Source organism: Mustela nigripes, chromosome 2 (assembly GCF_022355385.1).
Source record: "Mustela nigripes isolate SB6536 chromosome 2, MUSNIG.SB6536, whole genome shotgun sequence".
Lineage (NCBI taxonomy): Eukaryota > Metazoa > Chordata > Mammalia > Carnivora > Mustelidae > Mustela > Mustela nigripes.
In genome coordinates, this window is record NC_081558.1 from 34,646,064 (window position 1) to 34,661,932 (window position 15,869).

General features: G+C 38.4%; 1 protein-coding gene across 1 annotated transcript; it reads left to right on the forward strand.

Annotated features, from left to right (window-relative positions):
* Positions 1–2,121: 2,121 nt before the first annotated feature.
* On the forward strand, positions 2,122–12,320 carry KBTBD8 (kelch repeat and BTB domain containing 8). Its single transcript, XM_059387868.1, has 4 exons — positions 2,122–2,210; positions 2,791–3,001; positions 6,985–8,099; positions 11,402–12,320. Exons 1-4 carry the CDS (start codon positions 2,195–2,197, stop codon positions 11,863–11,865), a joined length of 1,806 nt encoding a protein of 601 aa, XP_059243851.1. The 5' UTR covers positions 2,122–2,194; the 3' UTR covers positions 11,866–12,320.
* Positions 12,321–15,869: the final 3,549 nt, after the last annotated feature.

Consider the following 15,869-nt stretch of genomic DNA (forward strand, 5'->3'; position numbering starts at 1 on the left):
TAATGCCATCTGCCCAGTAGAATGGAGTCTATTTACAGTGTCATATAAATGGCAACCTTGTAATTATGAATGTTCACTATTTTCCCTATTTATATTTAGATTGGCCTTTGTCCTTTGTATCCTGCCACCCCCAAATTCAGAAATTTTTGTGAGTCAAAGAATCAGAAAACTTCCTTTTAATCAATTAAGCAATATTGTCAAGTCTGTTTGTTCCTTAGATGAGAATTAAATGAAAAAGGAAACTGGCCAAATTTCTTAGGGCTTAGATACATCGTGAGGACAAAAACAAAATGCAAACCAGAAAATCTATATTGTAACAGGTTTGCAAAGGTTGCCAGATAAAATACAGAACACCCAAATATATTTGAATTTTAGATAACAAATATTTTACTTTAATTATGTCCTAAATATTGCAAGTCCTGTATTTTTATTTGCTAAATCCCTAAGAATTGATGTCCTTTTTATCAAGATGTTGACATGTTGAAGATGTTAATCTTCAACATGGTGAGTGAAGAAACCTCTACCATTTTCATAACTTAGAAAACAATAACATTGAGATCATAAAAATGGTAATTTAAGGTTCTGAGTAACAGAGGTTAAATCAATTTTATCCATGCAGAGCTGTGCAGACACGGTTTACAGATCGACACAGTGTGTATCAATGCTTATATATCCCAAGCCCAAGGAAACACCAATTCGTGTTAACTGGAATGGAATTATAGTGTTCTGAGCTCTAAAGTTTTCAGTGGAGCTAGGAGAGCTGGATTGTTTTTCATTATTCTCTATCTTTTTTTTCAATCACAACTTAAATTCCAATCCTTTATCCAGAAGCTCACCTGTTTGATCTTTTCAGTGTTAGAAAAGCTATGCGTCGAGACTAACTATATCTTTACTAAAAATTCCTTCCCATTCACTGATAATACTTCCATTTCAAAGGTCTGCAAATAGCATTCCCAATGTTAGCTCCTCTGTGCCTTCCATTAATTTTTTAAAATATTAAGTATCTCTAATGTGCCAGACACCCTGTTACATGCTCGAGATACAAAACAAGGAAATCAAAACCTGCCCACAGTAAAAATTTCTGCTTTCCTTCCAAAAGCTGGCAGCCTATGAGGCCGATGGGACAGTGATTCTTATTCACAGGGTCCAGGTGAAGGACCTCAGTGCTCAAGCATGAAAAGGTCTTATCTAAGTTCACATTTTGATGAAGGAAAAACACCCGGGCTTCAGTAACGATGCCTGGCTCGGGCTCAGGGCACCCTCGAATAAGTCTTCCCAAGGAATGTCAGACTTAATTATCTTAGCTCCTCGAATTCCCAGGCGCAAAAAGGAAAGCATCCTGACTCTCCCTACGCTGTTCAAGCGCTCTTAAAAGTGGAACAGGTGTTCTCCGGGTGTTCGGGGAGAAGCAAGGCACGAGTGGGAGTGGAAGATCCGGAGCCGCCGTTGCAACCAGACCCAATTCATCTGCAGAAGCCAGAGCACTCGGCCAAGGCGCTGCAATTTCAACTGGGTGTCACAGGTGACTCATCAGAGATGGTTAGCCTTTGAGCCTCCTGATATTTTACTTCAGGGTGGAGCGTCAGATTTCCTTCGCATTTTTGGACAACAGCCCTCTTGTCCATTTCCAAATTTTTCTGGTTCCAACAGCCCTCACGCAGAGTCCGCTTTCCTACCGGAAGCTAGTCCCTGGCGAGAGGTTTAGGGAGTGAAGAACAAGGTAAAAAAATAAAAAAAATAAATAAATAAAAATAAATAAAGAGCCGCGTCCCTGGAGAGAGGCCTAAAATGGGGAAATTCGCACTTCAAGAGTTTTCCCTACCCCAGCCCCTCAGAATGACAGCTCTCCTCGGCCAGAAGACTACCTCTCCCGGCAGGCACTGCGCGCCCCACGGACACAGGCTGGCGAATTCCCAGCTCTCCACCTTCGCCATAACCAGCCAATAAGAATCACCGGCGTGGGCCTCCGCCCTACTCGGACCACGCGGGAGCGGGGGCAATAAAACTACATTTCCCGAAACGCTTTGCGCACCTCATGGCCAATCGGAACACGGAACTCGGAGGCTAGGGGCGGAGCCGGATGCAGAGGCCACCCCATTGGCCAGGTGAAGCTTAGAAGAGCCGGAACCCGGGAGCCAGAGAAGCGAAATGACATTTCCTCTTTAAATAGCTGGAGCCGGGGCCCCGTCGAGAAATGGCCGCGTCGGCAGGTGGGTGTAGTGGTGGCTGGGGAGGTGTGTTGCGGGAGAGGTGGGCCGAGGTCCAGGCTCAGGCTGCGAGCTGAGGAGGTGGCGATGAAGAGCCGGAGAGAAGGATGGGGAGGTGGAGAGGGATGAGGGGAGGGAGGATGGATGGCGTGGAGGGCGGTGGGCGGTCCGGCCGGGCAGCGATGGGGAGGCCGGGTACCCGCCACCACTTCGACCAGTGCAGGAGGCGGTTGAGGGGGCACTGGCGGGCCGCCATCCGTGGAGCTTCCCTCGTGCGGCTTCTGCCCTCGCTCTCGGCTGGGACGTTCTGGCTCCCGGCGGAGTCGCCGCAGACACCGCGCCGGCTCTGCCTGCACAGTCCCTCCGCGAGCACGGGATACGGGTTCGCCGGGCTCCCGGAGGAGCAGGCTGGTGTTTGAACTTGCAGCGCAGCCCTCGCTCTCGCCCCAGATCTCAGCCCGCCGTCCCATTTGGTCGTGTATATGTACAAAGATGTATTTTTGTAGGCGGGGGGCTGGGGGGGGGGGAGCGTGAACGCCGTAACGGGCTCCGAACTTCTTGTGGCTGTACGTTTTTCTCCTAGATTTAAGTAAGTCTTCCCCAACACCGAATGGGATTCCATCTTCAGACACAGCCCACGATGCCATGGACCCGTTTCATGCGTGCAGTATTCTTAAGCAACTTAAAACAATGTACGATGAAGGACAGTTGACAGACATTGTAGTGGAAGTGGATCACGGGAAAACATTTTCCTGTCATAGAAACGTTCTTGCTGCGATCAGCCCCTACTTCAGGTATGGTGATGGTAGAAACTTCTGTTTGATGTCCTCACCGGGTTCCCTTTATTCCTCAGTGTTGCCCACTTAATTACAAAACGCAGGTGAGACAATTAAATGAAACCAATGAGTTTGTTTCCTGAAAATAAATAGCAGGCCCTATTTTACTGAGCCCTTGTTTTTGACTTGACAGATTCTTCTAGAATTCGGGTCTTTGGTTTTTAAGTTAGTGAGTATGTTTTTGTTTGTCTCAGGTGCATAATTACAAAATCTAGACTTGCGCTCCTCCTTGTTTTAAATTAAATAGAATTTAAAATTCAGTTTCTTGGGCAAAGTAACCATATTCCAAGTGCTCAGTAGCCACATGTAGGTAGTGGCTGACAATTGCAACACCGAGATGTAGAGTATTTCCATCACTGGAAGTTTTAGTGGATGGTGCTGATTTAGAATTTGTTCCAAAAACTTATCCTTGGGGCGTAGTGCTCTGGTGTATGTAACTCTTGGAATTTAAAACATAATAGGGCATTCTTTTGAAAACAAATTACCATTTAGTAGATTGTTTTAATGCTATGGGGGTGAAAGCAATGAAATAAAAATGAATGAATATCTTAGGCTCCAGACTAAAGATTATTTCCATGATTTCCAGAAGTGTTTTTAAGTTTTCCTTTTCATTCCATTCTTCTTTGTGTATCAAAACGTTAGAACTGTAAAATTTCAAAACTGGGGTTTAACAAAGATTTTCATACTTTGAGAAGAGATCACTGATAAAAAAAAAAAAAAAGACAATTTCTGCTTGAGTTTAACTTTTGTTTTTAAAGTGCTCACTTTTTTTAAGCATTTCACTGTTCAGAAATGGTGCCTGAATGGCAGTGAGATAATCTCAACTATGCTCCAAAGGTATTTTTGTTTTATTTTGTTTTTCCCTTTGAAGGTGCTTACCTTTATAGGGCATATATCAGTGTAATGTTCCAGACAGTAGTTTCTGGTTCCTCTTTCTCAGAATACTGGGTTAAATATAGTCCCTTCAGTCTGATGCTTATGATGTAACCATTTAGACTTGCCTAGGGATAGGTCATTGGACTGTTAAGTATTAACCATCAGAAGGGAGTGAGGTGGAAGGAAAAAAAGAAGAAACTCCTATACACAGAAGGTATGAAGTTTGGCCTGGTAATGGAAGCTACTGGTGGGATTCGATTATCCAGACTACCCATTAGATATGGTTAGTTCAGCTGTGCATTTAAATATATGTAATAACTACTACTACCAACTTCTGGGCTAAGCTTACTTTACATATATTGCTTTATATATCTTTACCATCCTGTCTCTGCACAGTTATTCCGATTTCACATGTGAAAAACTGAGGTTTGGGGAAGTTAAATGACCTGCCTAAATCATCTAACTACTTCCTAAGTGGTAGAGGCTGGGTTTGATTCCAGAGTCAGGCTTCTTAGTCACTATTATGACTTTTAATGAACAAGAGTAGGTCCCCTCTAAAGTTGCCTTTGAGAAATTTCTATTGTATATTAGATTTGAATAGTTTTTAAAAAATTGAAACTTGAAAGTGAAAATGTCTGTATCTTACTGAAGTTTTATATTCTAGCTTGTAATTAAAATTAGTTTGAAGACTTAGACAAATCACTTTAAAAGAAGTATGCTACAGTAGATTTTCTTAATTACAAGAAATTAAGGAAAATGCTTGGAAAACTTTCTAAGCATAAGATGCATGAATTCAGATGAAGGTATTTGGCTAGAAAACTCAAGGCTTAGGTTCTTATCTCTTGCTAGAGAAGTTTCTTGGCTCTGGTGCTGCTCCTTATGTGAGATCTAGGAAGACATACTTAATAGTTTCGAAGTCTTGCATCACTGGTGGAAAAAAAATAAAAATAGCTTGAAATCTGGCATGGCTGCTTCATGATCCCAGTGACTTGTCAGAATTAAAATCTGCATGATTATTGGATACTTTCTGCTGCTCAGGATTTTGTGTGAGGAAGGGTTCCATCTTTACGTAACATTTACAGATAGATCCTGTTAGAACAGAGAACCATCAAGTGTCACAGTGCTCCTGTGTGTGAGGCCAGCCTATTCAAGTCAGTAGAGTTCCCATGATAAAGGGGTAGGTGGTAATGTTCTCCTTTGGGAGTTAATCTTTTCCTAATGAAGGGCTTTATTTTTCTTTTTAATTGGTAGCTGTATAGCTAAGTTTTTCAGCACCTGAAATGGAAAACCAGCTTATACATTGGGAGATCTAGTTTTCAATCATGAAAAAAAGCCTATGTGATATTAAGCTTAAAATTTATGTTGTAGAAGATAAAGTAGGCCTCAAAGATGGTTCATCCAGGCAAACAAGCTTTATCATTGTACCCATGTATATCCCCAGTGTTTCTTATTGTATTTTAAAATTAACAGTATATCCCCAGTGTTTCTCATTGTATTTTAAAATTAACAGTTTAAGGATTTTTTTTTTTTTTTAAATAATCTAACACTTGAAAATGAGAGGGGTCTGTCTGCGTAAACAACTTTATCACCAATGTTAGGTCAGTTTCTTCAATAGACATGTACTAAGCACCCTAGGGGCAAACAACCCTTTTCCCCAAAGGCTTTTTTTTTTTTTTTTTTTTTTTAAAGATTTTATTTATTTATTTGACAGAGAGAGAGATCACAAGTAGGCAGAGAGGCAGGCAGAGAGAGAGAGAGAGAGGAGGAAGCAGGCTCCCTGCTGAGCAGAGAGCCTGATGCGGGACTCGATCCCAGGACCCTGAGATCATGACCTGAGCCGAAGGCAGCGGCTTAACCCACTGAGCCACCCAGGCGCCCCTCCCCAAAGGCTTTTTAAAAGAATTTTGAGTTGATTTTTGTATTTAATTTTAAGAGCAGCCTAGAAAGAAGCCTTAAAGGAGGAAGGGGAAAGACAAATGATGTATGTAAATGACTAATACTAAAATATAGAGCCAGGCTTTTGGCTACTTAATGTTTGGCCAAGAAAAGTCCCCAAAATGCACAGATATTTTAAATTAGAGATAAATAAATAAATAAATAAATAAACAAACAAATTTGCTTTCAAAGGCAAAAGCTTGGGATTTTTCAAAACCATTGTATCCAAAGCATCAGTTAATTCTTAAATTCTTTTTAGAAGTATGCATTCTGTTAACCTGGTATAATCTTTACCTATATTCAGATATACATAGGTAAAATATGGTAGCTTTGAGAAAACTGAGTATATTTCATTAAGCAAAGGTTTTCAAAATGTCTAAGAGAAAGTGAAGTAAAGTTCTTTATATTCCTTATAACGATTACGGAAGCATTCAGAAGATAATAGTTTTAAAAGGAAGGATAGTTTCAAAGGGAATATAGTTTTATTTTAAAGGGAATATAGTTTAAAGGGAAAATAGTTTTAAAAGGAAGTAGAGAACAAGAACTTCTGAAGAACATTTTGTTTTTCTGAGATGAGATTTTTAAAGATAGATTTCAGGGACGAGTTGCCTTGTACACTTCCATTGGGACATGAAGAGTTCAATCAGACAGTCTGTAATGCTAATATATCATTTTGACACCTTATAGGTATTGTTAAATTTTCTGATTGGTCTGGTGAGTTAATATCTCAAGTCCTTAAGGCAACTTGACCAGACTCCTGGATAGGGGCTCCAAGGAAAATAAGGTGTCCTGCCTATAGAACTCTGTGTCTGAAACTAATGATGTACTATCTGTTGGCTAATTGAATTTAAACAAACAAACAAAAAAAAAAAAAAAAGAAAAGAAAAGAAAGGAAAAAGAAAAAAAAAAGTGGACTGGCCCTGAGAATAGAATTTTTGAGATTAGTCAGATTAAATCCTTACTCTAGATTATCAGCTTTTACCCCCATTCAGAATATCAGGAAACACACTAAAATATTTTCAGTCTCCAAGGTTATCTTTGTGGTAAGGTAACTGTATACTTTGAAAAATTTGTCACAATAATTTTTATTTGGAGTGCATATATACTATTAACCATTCTTTTGTTCCTAGATCCATGTTCACTAGCGGCCTTACAGAAAGTACTCAAAAAGAAGTTCGAATAGTTGGTGTTGAAGCTGAATCAATGGATTTAGTGTTGAACTATGCCTACACCTCCAGAGTGGTTCTGACAGAGGCCAATGTTCAAGCCTTGTTCACTGCAGCTAGCATCTTCCAGATTCCTTCCATCCAAGACCAATGTGCTAAGTACATGATCAGTCATTTGGACCCACAGAATTCTATTGGGGTCTTCATCTTTGCTGATCATTATGGTCATCAGGAACTCGGAGATCGATCAAAAGAATACATTCGTAAAAAGTTTCTGTGTGTTACCAAAGAACAAGAGTTTCTCCAGTTGACAAAAGACCAACTGATAAGTATCCTAGACAGTGATGATTTAAACGTAGACCGAGAAGAGCATGTTTATGAAAGCATCGTAAGGTGGTTTGAACATGAACAGAATGAAAGAGAAGTGCACCTTCCAGAAATTTTTGCCAAATGCATACGATTTCCTCTGATGGAAGAGGCCTTTATAGAGAAAATTCCACCTCAGTTTGCACAGGCTATAGCCAAAAGCTATGTAGAAAAGGGCCCATCCAATACTAATGGCTGCACACAGAGACTTGGAATGACTGCATCCGAAATGATCATTTGCTTTGATGCTGCCCACAAACACTCAGGAAAGAAGCAAACAGTGCCTTGTCTAGATATAGTCACAGGAAGAGTGTTTAAACTATGCAAACCACCAAATGATCTAAGAGAAGTTGGGATTCTTGTATCACCAGATAATGATATTTACATTGCAGGAGGGTACCGGCCCAGCAGCAGCGAGGTCTCCATCGACCATAAGGCAGAAAATGATTTCTGGATGTATGACCATTCCACCAATAGGTGGCTTTCCAAACCCCCCTTGCTGCGAGCCAGAATAGGCTGCAAACTGGTGTATTGCTGTGGTAAGATGTATGCAATAGGAGGTCGTGTTTATGAAGGTGACGGGAGAAACTCATTAAAATCCGTGGAGTGCTACGACAGCAGAGAGAATTGCTGGACGAGCGTTTGCGCAATGCCTGTTGCAATGGAGTTTCATAACGCTGTGGAGTACAAAGAGAAGATCTATGTTTTACAGGGTAGGTGCCTACTGGTTTATTCTCCAGGAGAGGGGAGTAGGTCAAATGTCCTTTACGTACTTACGCTAAAACAGATGTTTGTTCTTAACTGAGGACTCCTCCTGCTTTCTTATCCTAAACTGTTTGTTGTGAGTATTTTCTTTTCTTTCTTTCTTTTTTTTTTTTTTTTTGCAAGTCTGTTCTTTAAAGGAATTATAAAGGCAGTGAACTTTGGAATCAAAAAAGGGATCTCTAAGATACTAAAATGATTCTGTGAGTTTTTTATGTTCTTACTGTGTTTTGACATCATGGGGGATAAGTATTTTGAAAACATAATTTAGTGAATACCTGTTCAGCATTTTGGAGAGACTTTCAGAGCCATTTTTGACTCTAAGCTTGATTCAGGACTGTTTTACTCTTTAATAATACATAATCAAGAGATGTTGTAGCAGCTACTTCTTATGGAACTTGATTAGTTTAAAAGAGAAAAAGAACGAAGAATTTTGTGATAAGCCTTATGATTTCAAAGGTTAGGGAACTTAATTATAAAGAGTTTGAAATTATAGTCTTTTTTTTTTTTTTTAAGATTTTATTTATTTATTTGACAGACAGAGATCACAAGTAGGCAGAGAGAGAGGGAAGCAGGCTCCCTGCTGAGCAGAGAGCCTGATGTGGGGCTCGATCCCAGGACCCTGGGATCATGACCTGAGCTGAAGGCATAATGCTGAGCCACCCAGGTGCCCTTGAAATTATAGTCTTTAGATTTTAATTTCACTGCAGCGTATGATGCCTTCCATAATATGTTTTCAAGTTTTTTCACTGAAAAGCTTTGAGGTATTACCTTTTTCTTTACATTTGCTTTATAAGAGGGACTATCTAATATACTTAGCTTTATTATTTTATTTTTTTAAAAGGTTTTATTTATTTATTTGACAGAGACAGAGACAAGCAGGGGGAGTGGGAGAGGGAGAAGCAGGCTTCCCATTGAGCAGGGAGCCTGATGCAGGGCTCAATCCTAGGACCCCAGGATCATGACCTGAGCCGAAGGCAGAGGCTTAACCCACTGAGCCACCCGGGCGCCCCTAATATACTTAGTTTTAAGAAAATTGTTTTGTTTAAACTATTGAAGGCTAGTATTCTGGCGAAGATCATGTAGTAGGAGTAGAAAGAAGGACTAAGTAAGTATAAATAAGATATTTGATCCAAGGTTCTAATTAGTGATAGCAAATTTTTCTTTTAAAGATTTTATTTATTTACTTGACAGAAGGAGAGAGAGAGAGCAAGAGAGAGAATAAAACCAAGAAGAGAGCGAGAGGGAGAAACAGGCACGATCCCAGGACCCTGGGATCATGACCTGAGCTGAAGGCAGAGGCTTAACGACTGAGCCACCCAGGCACCCCTCTCATCTGGGTTTCTTAATTGCTTATATATGTTTTCCTCACACTATTACTTTAATAAAACAAGAAAAAAAGGGGTGACTCCTGCAGAAATAACGATTTTTTAGCTTTTATACCATTTAAAAGAATATGTTCTTCGCTCTCATCTTTTATTTGACTAGAAATGCCTGAACACATTTGTTTAAATTTCAATATCAAGTTAATTCTCCAAAAGGAGTATCACTATCTAGTACCTTATTTTTTTTAAATAGAAGAATGGACATGATTAGGTTTGTTGGTCTTGCCGAATAATGGAATATAAGCCTGGATGTATAACCTGTCCGATATGGTTGGATAAGTTATATCATTCCATAGGATGATGCTTTGCTATATATATTTTGTTCTTGCTGGCTGACCATTTGATAGAATTAATTAAAAGACTTTCAGTTGGAAGGTAAAGGTTATGTATTAATGTGAATACTAAAACAAAGTAACAAGGAATTAACAGAATCTCAGGACTGGAAATAAATATTGCTTAATCCGAGGTTATATTTTATATAAGAGGAATCTGAGGCTCTGAAAGTTTTCTTAATGACCTATCTGCTTTAAGTTATTAAGGGGACTGTAGATTTTAAAAATTAACTTTTTTTGTGAGTCATCTTTTTATAAGAAATTCATTGAGAGGTAGTACCTGTTAGAAACTTTTATTTTCTATTGCCTTTTTAAGAATCCTGTTAAAAGTCAATGAGGGGGGACACCTGGGTGGCTCAGTTGATAGGGCGTCTGCCTCAGGGTCCTGGGATCGAGTCCCACATCAAGCCCCACACTGGGCTTCCTGCTTGGTGGGGAGCCTGCTTCTCCCTCTCCTTCCCTCTCGTTCTCTCTCTTTCTCTATCTCTGTCTCTTTCTCTCTCTCAGATAAATACATAAAATGTTAAAAAAAAAAAAAAGTAAATGAGGGAAGGTGATGTGCAACTAAAAGCTGGCGGTTTAACAAGCTCTTCTTCTAAGAAGAATTCAAATTACAATGTCACTATTACTAAGTAGGCAGTTCAATTTGTAGTTAAGAGTAAATCTAGTTCAAAACAATTTTGAAGGGGAAGCTCAGTTTAGAAGTAGGTATTTCTAATCTAAACAAAGCCTCTTTATATAAATAAAGTTGATGTAAATAGTTAGAGGCTTATACTGTACTGTATGTGGCTACTGGAGTATCGATCGAGATTTTTAAATGAAGGATTTTATACAATGTTATAACTAGCAAAATTCTTGTAAATCTTCACTGGTTTAATTCTTTTGGACATTTTTATATTGGCAGTCTGACTCAGCACCCCCTTTTATCATCAAAATAGAGTTGAAAGTGACCCGAAGTCAACTCCATGAACTGTGTGTTTTCTATCATATTAAAGCCACCTTTTCTCCTCTTACATTTGTCTTTGCATTATAGCAGCACCAAAGTAAACATATTAATGGCCCATAGAAGTCAATCTGAACAATTCCATGTGCTATCTTCTAACTAAATAATTAGCACATAAATGTGGAGTGGCTTATTCATGATGAAGCTGTGTACATACTCTGGTCTTACTGGCTAACCATTAGTGATAATGCTTTTTTAGAGCTGGCTTAAAATATATTTTCTAAAATAGACACATGTATAGAATAAATGAAGCCAAGCTCTCAACTATTATTTTGCCTTAAAGCTAAGGTAACTCCTTGTATCTACCTCTTACAAATCCCCCAATTCAGGCTAACTATAATACTTTGTGTTATGTTCTGCCATGGAATGAAGACATTTTAAGCTATTATACTATAGAATGTATGTTTGGAGATTATACAAGAAATAGTTTAGAAATTGAAGTATTTGGAAAATTACACTTTTCAACATAAAACCAAAAACAGACATGTAAATATATATATTCTTTTTTTTCTTTTTTTTTTTTTTTTTTTTAGGAGAATTTTTCCTCTTCTATGAGCCTCAAAAAGACTACTGGGGTTTTTTAACCCCCATGACTGTGCCTAGAATCCAGGGCTTAGCAGCTGTATACAAGGACTCTATCTACTACATAGCTGGAACCTGTGGAAATCATCAACGTATGTTTACTGTAGAAGCCTATGATATTGAACTAAATAAATGGACTCGGAAGAAGGACTTTCCATGTGATGAGTCCATAAATCCATACCTTAAACTGGTACTTTTTCAGAATAAACTACATTTATTTGTTCGAGCTACTCAAGTGACCGTTGAAGAACATGTCTTCAGAACCAGCAGGAAAAATTCCCTTTACCAATATGATGACATCACTGACCAATGGATGAAAGTGTACGAGACTCCAGACAGGCTCTGGGACCTTGGCCGGCATTTTGAATGTGCTGTTGCTAAACTCTATCCTCAGTGTCTTCAGAAAGTACTTTAATGAGTAGCAGGCCTTAGTGAGCTCACTGGCATCTTGTGCTTGGGGAAACTTCATCTTTTAATGATACAAGAAGTGCTGTCAGTATTTAAGAAGCTGAGAGAGTTTGAACATGGCAGTGGGTGCTCTTAAAGATTATGGCATAGGGAGGGATTTCTTTTCATCCTTGTGATGTTTTCATTTCATTAAGCAAAAGGTAACAAAGTGCAATTATCAGCATTTTTTTTTTTCTGGTATAAAAGTAATCATTTTCATTCTAAAATTTTGTGATAGTTCATCACTGAGATACCAGATGAATCAACAACTATGCACTCTTAGAAGAGCAGTTAGGATATTATGGTTAGAGACACCCGAACTAGTTTGATGTGACTTTTTATTTTAAATACGGGTAAAAATTTGAGGCAATATCACTAGGACTTTAGCTGTGACCACTCCAACACAGAGAAGCACTAACTTAGATCCTCATTCTATATATATATATATATATACACATATATGTATATATATGTATATGTATACATACAGATCTACATATGTGTGTATATATATATATTTGTGTACTGTTTTCAAGTGTACTGAGATTTAAGTGTGTTTTTAGTGTAGGTTGAAGGAAAACAAATCTGTCTGAGAAAGAGCTTTTAGTCCGATTGTTTCATATTTCCCATGTAACTTTAAGTTAAGCTAAAGTTTTAAAGTCGCAGTTTTTTTTTTTTTTTTCTCTTGATAACTTTTTCAAGTGCTCACACTGACTCATTATTTACAAATCCCGAAAAGGGCTTAAATTCATAGGTGGCTGGTGCTAGTCTAAGTGAATTCATGTGTCTAGCTAGATAAGTTTAAATTGTCTGAGCCTGTGCTTACCTTTTCAAGTTGGTATGCTGGTTTCGTGGCATAGTACTTTACCTGTTGAACTCCTGTGACTTCACAAGATTCTCTGCTTAAATGACAGCAAGATCTCTAACTGGACTCGGTTTTAGAATAATGAGAACATGACACTCAGTTTGCACTAACACGGGCCTTTTTGTTGCCCTGCCTCCTTCCCATCCTCCCCCCACCCCTTCATTATCGGTACAGTGAAAGGGAACTTATTTCTCTTCTGCACAGAGCATAATGTGAAGTTTTATACCTGCTTTTACAATTTTGTTTTCTAAAAACCTAAAACTCCTGCAGTGGTCTAATTTAATGGCTTTTAAGTTACATATGACCATTAAAACCTCATTTTTTTTTGGTTTTTTTTTCATTTTTGCACTTAACAGATTGTATATTTTTACGTTGAAAACCTTGTTCTAGCTGAAGGTGATTGAGAGGGAAAGGGCGAGTGAGTAGAACCATAGCATTGTAGGTAGTAAATCACTTTTCATACTGAATGGATGAATTTCTAACAATCAGTTAGTAATAGTAACATAAAGGACAAACCAACTCATTTGTAATACCCAAGGCAGATATTTGCATTAGTAACTTGTTTTTTACTATGCCTAGAATAATTGATAAAGGATATGGGGATAGCCCAGAGTCTGTCCTCAAGTAGAACATTTTGATTCTGTTAAAGAAAACAAACTGGCATGGTTTGTATTAAAAACTCTTGCACAAATTGTAATGTGATACTGTGAAACAAATTTAAAACATTGCCTCTTTGCATCACATACCTCGTTTTTCAGAAACTTTCCAAACTGCTTGTCCTTGACCTCTACAAGTAAGGAACGTTTTCTGAAGCAGAATTTAAAGTGGACAGCATTTATAGAATTAACATTTTAAAATCTAGTCTTAGGAAGTTGGACATGTGGTTTCTTATTGGCCTTGATAGTATGTCTATAATCTCTTTCTAAACTTTGTCAACCACCTTTATTCTCTCTAGTTTTTCTTTATCTACATGCTGTTGTGGGCTTTTGCTGTGAGTGCTTTGAAGCATCTTTCCAGTGTTGCATTGCTAAGGGGAGGAGAAAACTAACTAACTTTTGCAAGAGATGTTCATGTAATTTACTTTTGAAAGCTTTGTTGAATATCTGAGATTTCCTGCCGCTTTTTGACAATCTTCTGTATTTATTTAGAAAAATGTGTTACTTGAAAACATGACATAGAACAATGAGTTAACAATTTACATGTGCCGTGTGATCTATAGGAATACAATATACTGTGGCTAATTCTGCAGATTTTTTTCTGTTCATCTGCACAACAGTTGATCCTTTGCTATATAATCATTTATATTGGGGGTGTGATCTAAGTATAGCGTGTCAAAACCAATGTTTAGAATTTGCTATGGGAGTAGAGTATATATTGAATTTTGTACAAAGAAATATTTGTTTAAATTATATAACTGGGATATTTTGCCACTTTTAAAATGATTTCAGAAGAGGTCCTAGAGAGCTAAGATTAGTAATTTGTGTGGGTATATATGTTTAGATATTTAAGGTACGTTTGCATAGTATGATGAGAATATAAGTAAAAGGCACAATGGGGACTACAGAATTAAAATATAGGCTAACATATGCCAGTCCCACTTGAACTTTGTTTTTGCATTTGAAGAATGTATGTAGCACTTTCCTATATATTTTTTACACATTGAAAACTGGACTTGTTATAACTACGTTATAGGAAAGTAGAAACTGTATTCTTTATTTCCCATCCTCATTTTCTGTTAACCTACAAAGTTGATGCTTACGCATCAGCCTGATTTCACTGGTGCATGAGGAGAAGTGGGTGCGCTCTGCAAGGAATCAGATTCCCTATGTGAAGCAGTTTCAAATGGCATTTAATGTTCAGTGCTCAGGTATGGAGTAAGTACTGTAGTCCTTTGGGGGCAAATGTGTAGATGTTTTTAAACATTTTGCCATAATTGCACAATTTTTTGCATTTTTACCTGATGGCATTGTTTCTTATAATAAAATCTTTTCTCATTAAAAACTTCCACTGTTGTAACATGACCTTTGACTAGTGAGTTCCACAGAATTAAAAACTGGTGAAAAACGTGAAATACCTTCTGTCTTAGTGGAATGGAATGAGATTTTAATCTGTCAAATATTTGGCCTGTGGTACAAAATGATTATAGTTATATAATCATTAACTATATAATGGTTAATATCACCTTACATAATGCTCTTTAAGTTCTAAAGCAAGCTTGCTTATATCAGTAATTCCTTTGTTCACTTTGCTTTGGTCTAAACTTTTGTTACTCCACTCCTCGCTTTCAGATCACATCCAGTCTGTCCGAAATTCCTCTCCCCTCTTCCTTCAAAACATACCTAGACTCGGACCACATACCACTGTGCACCAATATCACCACAGTCTAAAGTAGCCTGCCTTGACTGGTCCTAATTTATTCTGTTCTCCACTCAGTAGCCAGAATGATCTTGTTAAAACACAAGTTAGATGACATCCTTCTTCTGCTCAAACCCCTCTGGGAGATGACTTCTCATCTCCTCTGGTATGAGATCCAGATGCCTTCCTTACACGACCTACACCTCACAACCCCACCTCTTGGACCTTGCCTACCATTCTGCCAGCTCACTCTGTGCCAGCTGCACGGACTGCTGTTCCTGAAGCATGCAAACCCTTCCAACATCACTGCTTTTGTCTTTGGTCTGTCTTTTGCCAAGGAAGTCCTAGTAGCTCACTTACTTTACTGGAGCCTTGATTAAAATTCCAGAGAGGACTTCCCTGCTCACCTTATGGAAAACAGAACACTCCCCTTCCAACTCCACTCTTACACACACCACCTATTTTTCACCTATCTTCCCCTATTGGAATGTAAGCTCCCACAAGGCAAGGGATTTGCTGTATTCATTATGCACCCCGGATCTGAGCCTAGCATACACTAGGCACTCAATAAATGTTCGTAAAAAAGAAATGAATTTTCTCTTGAATCTTACGAAACCCTGAGAGGTGGTAGGACCTGTAGAATCAACTGTTTTATCAGATAGGAAACAAAGATGAAGTCCATTGCTGAAGGTCATCTAACTAATAAGGGGCTCATCTGGGATTAGAACAAAGATTTCCACTCTCACCATAGT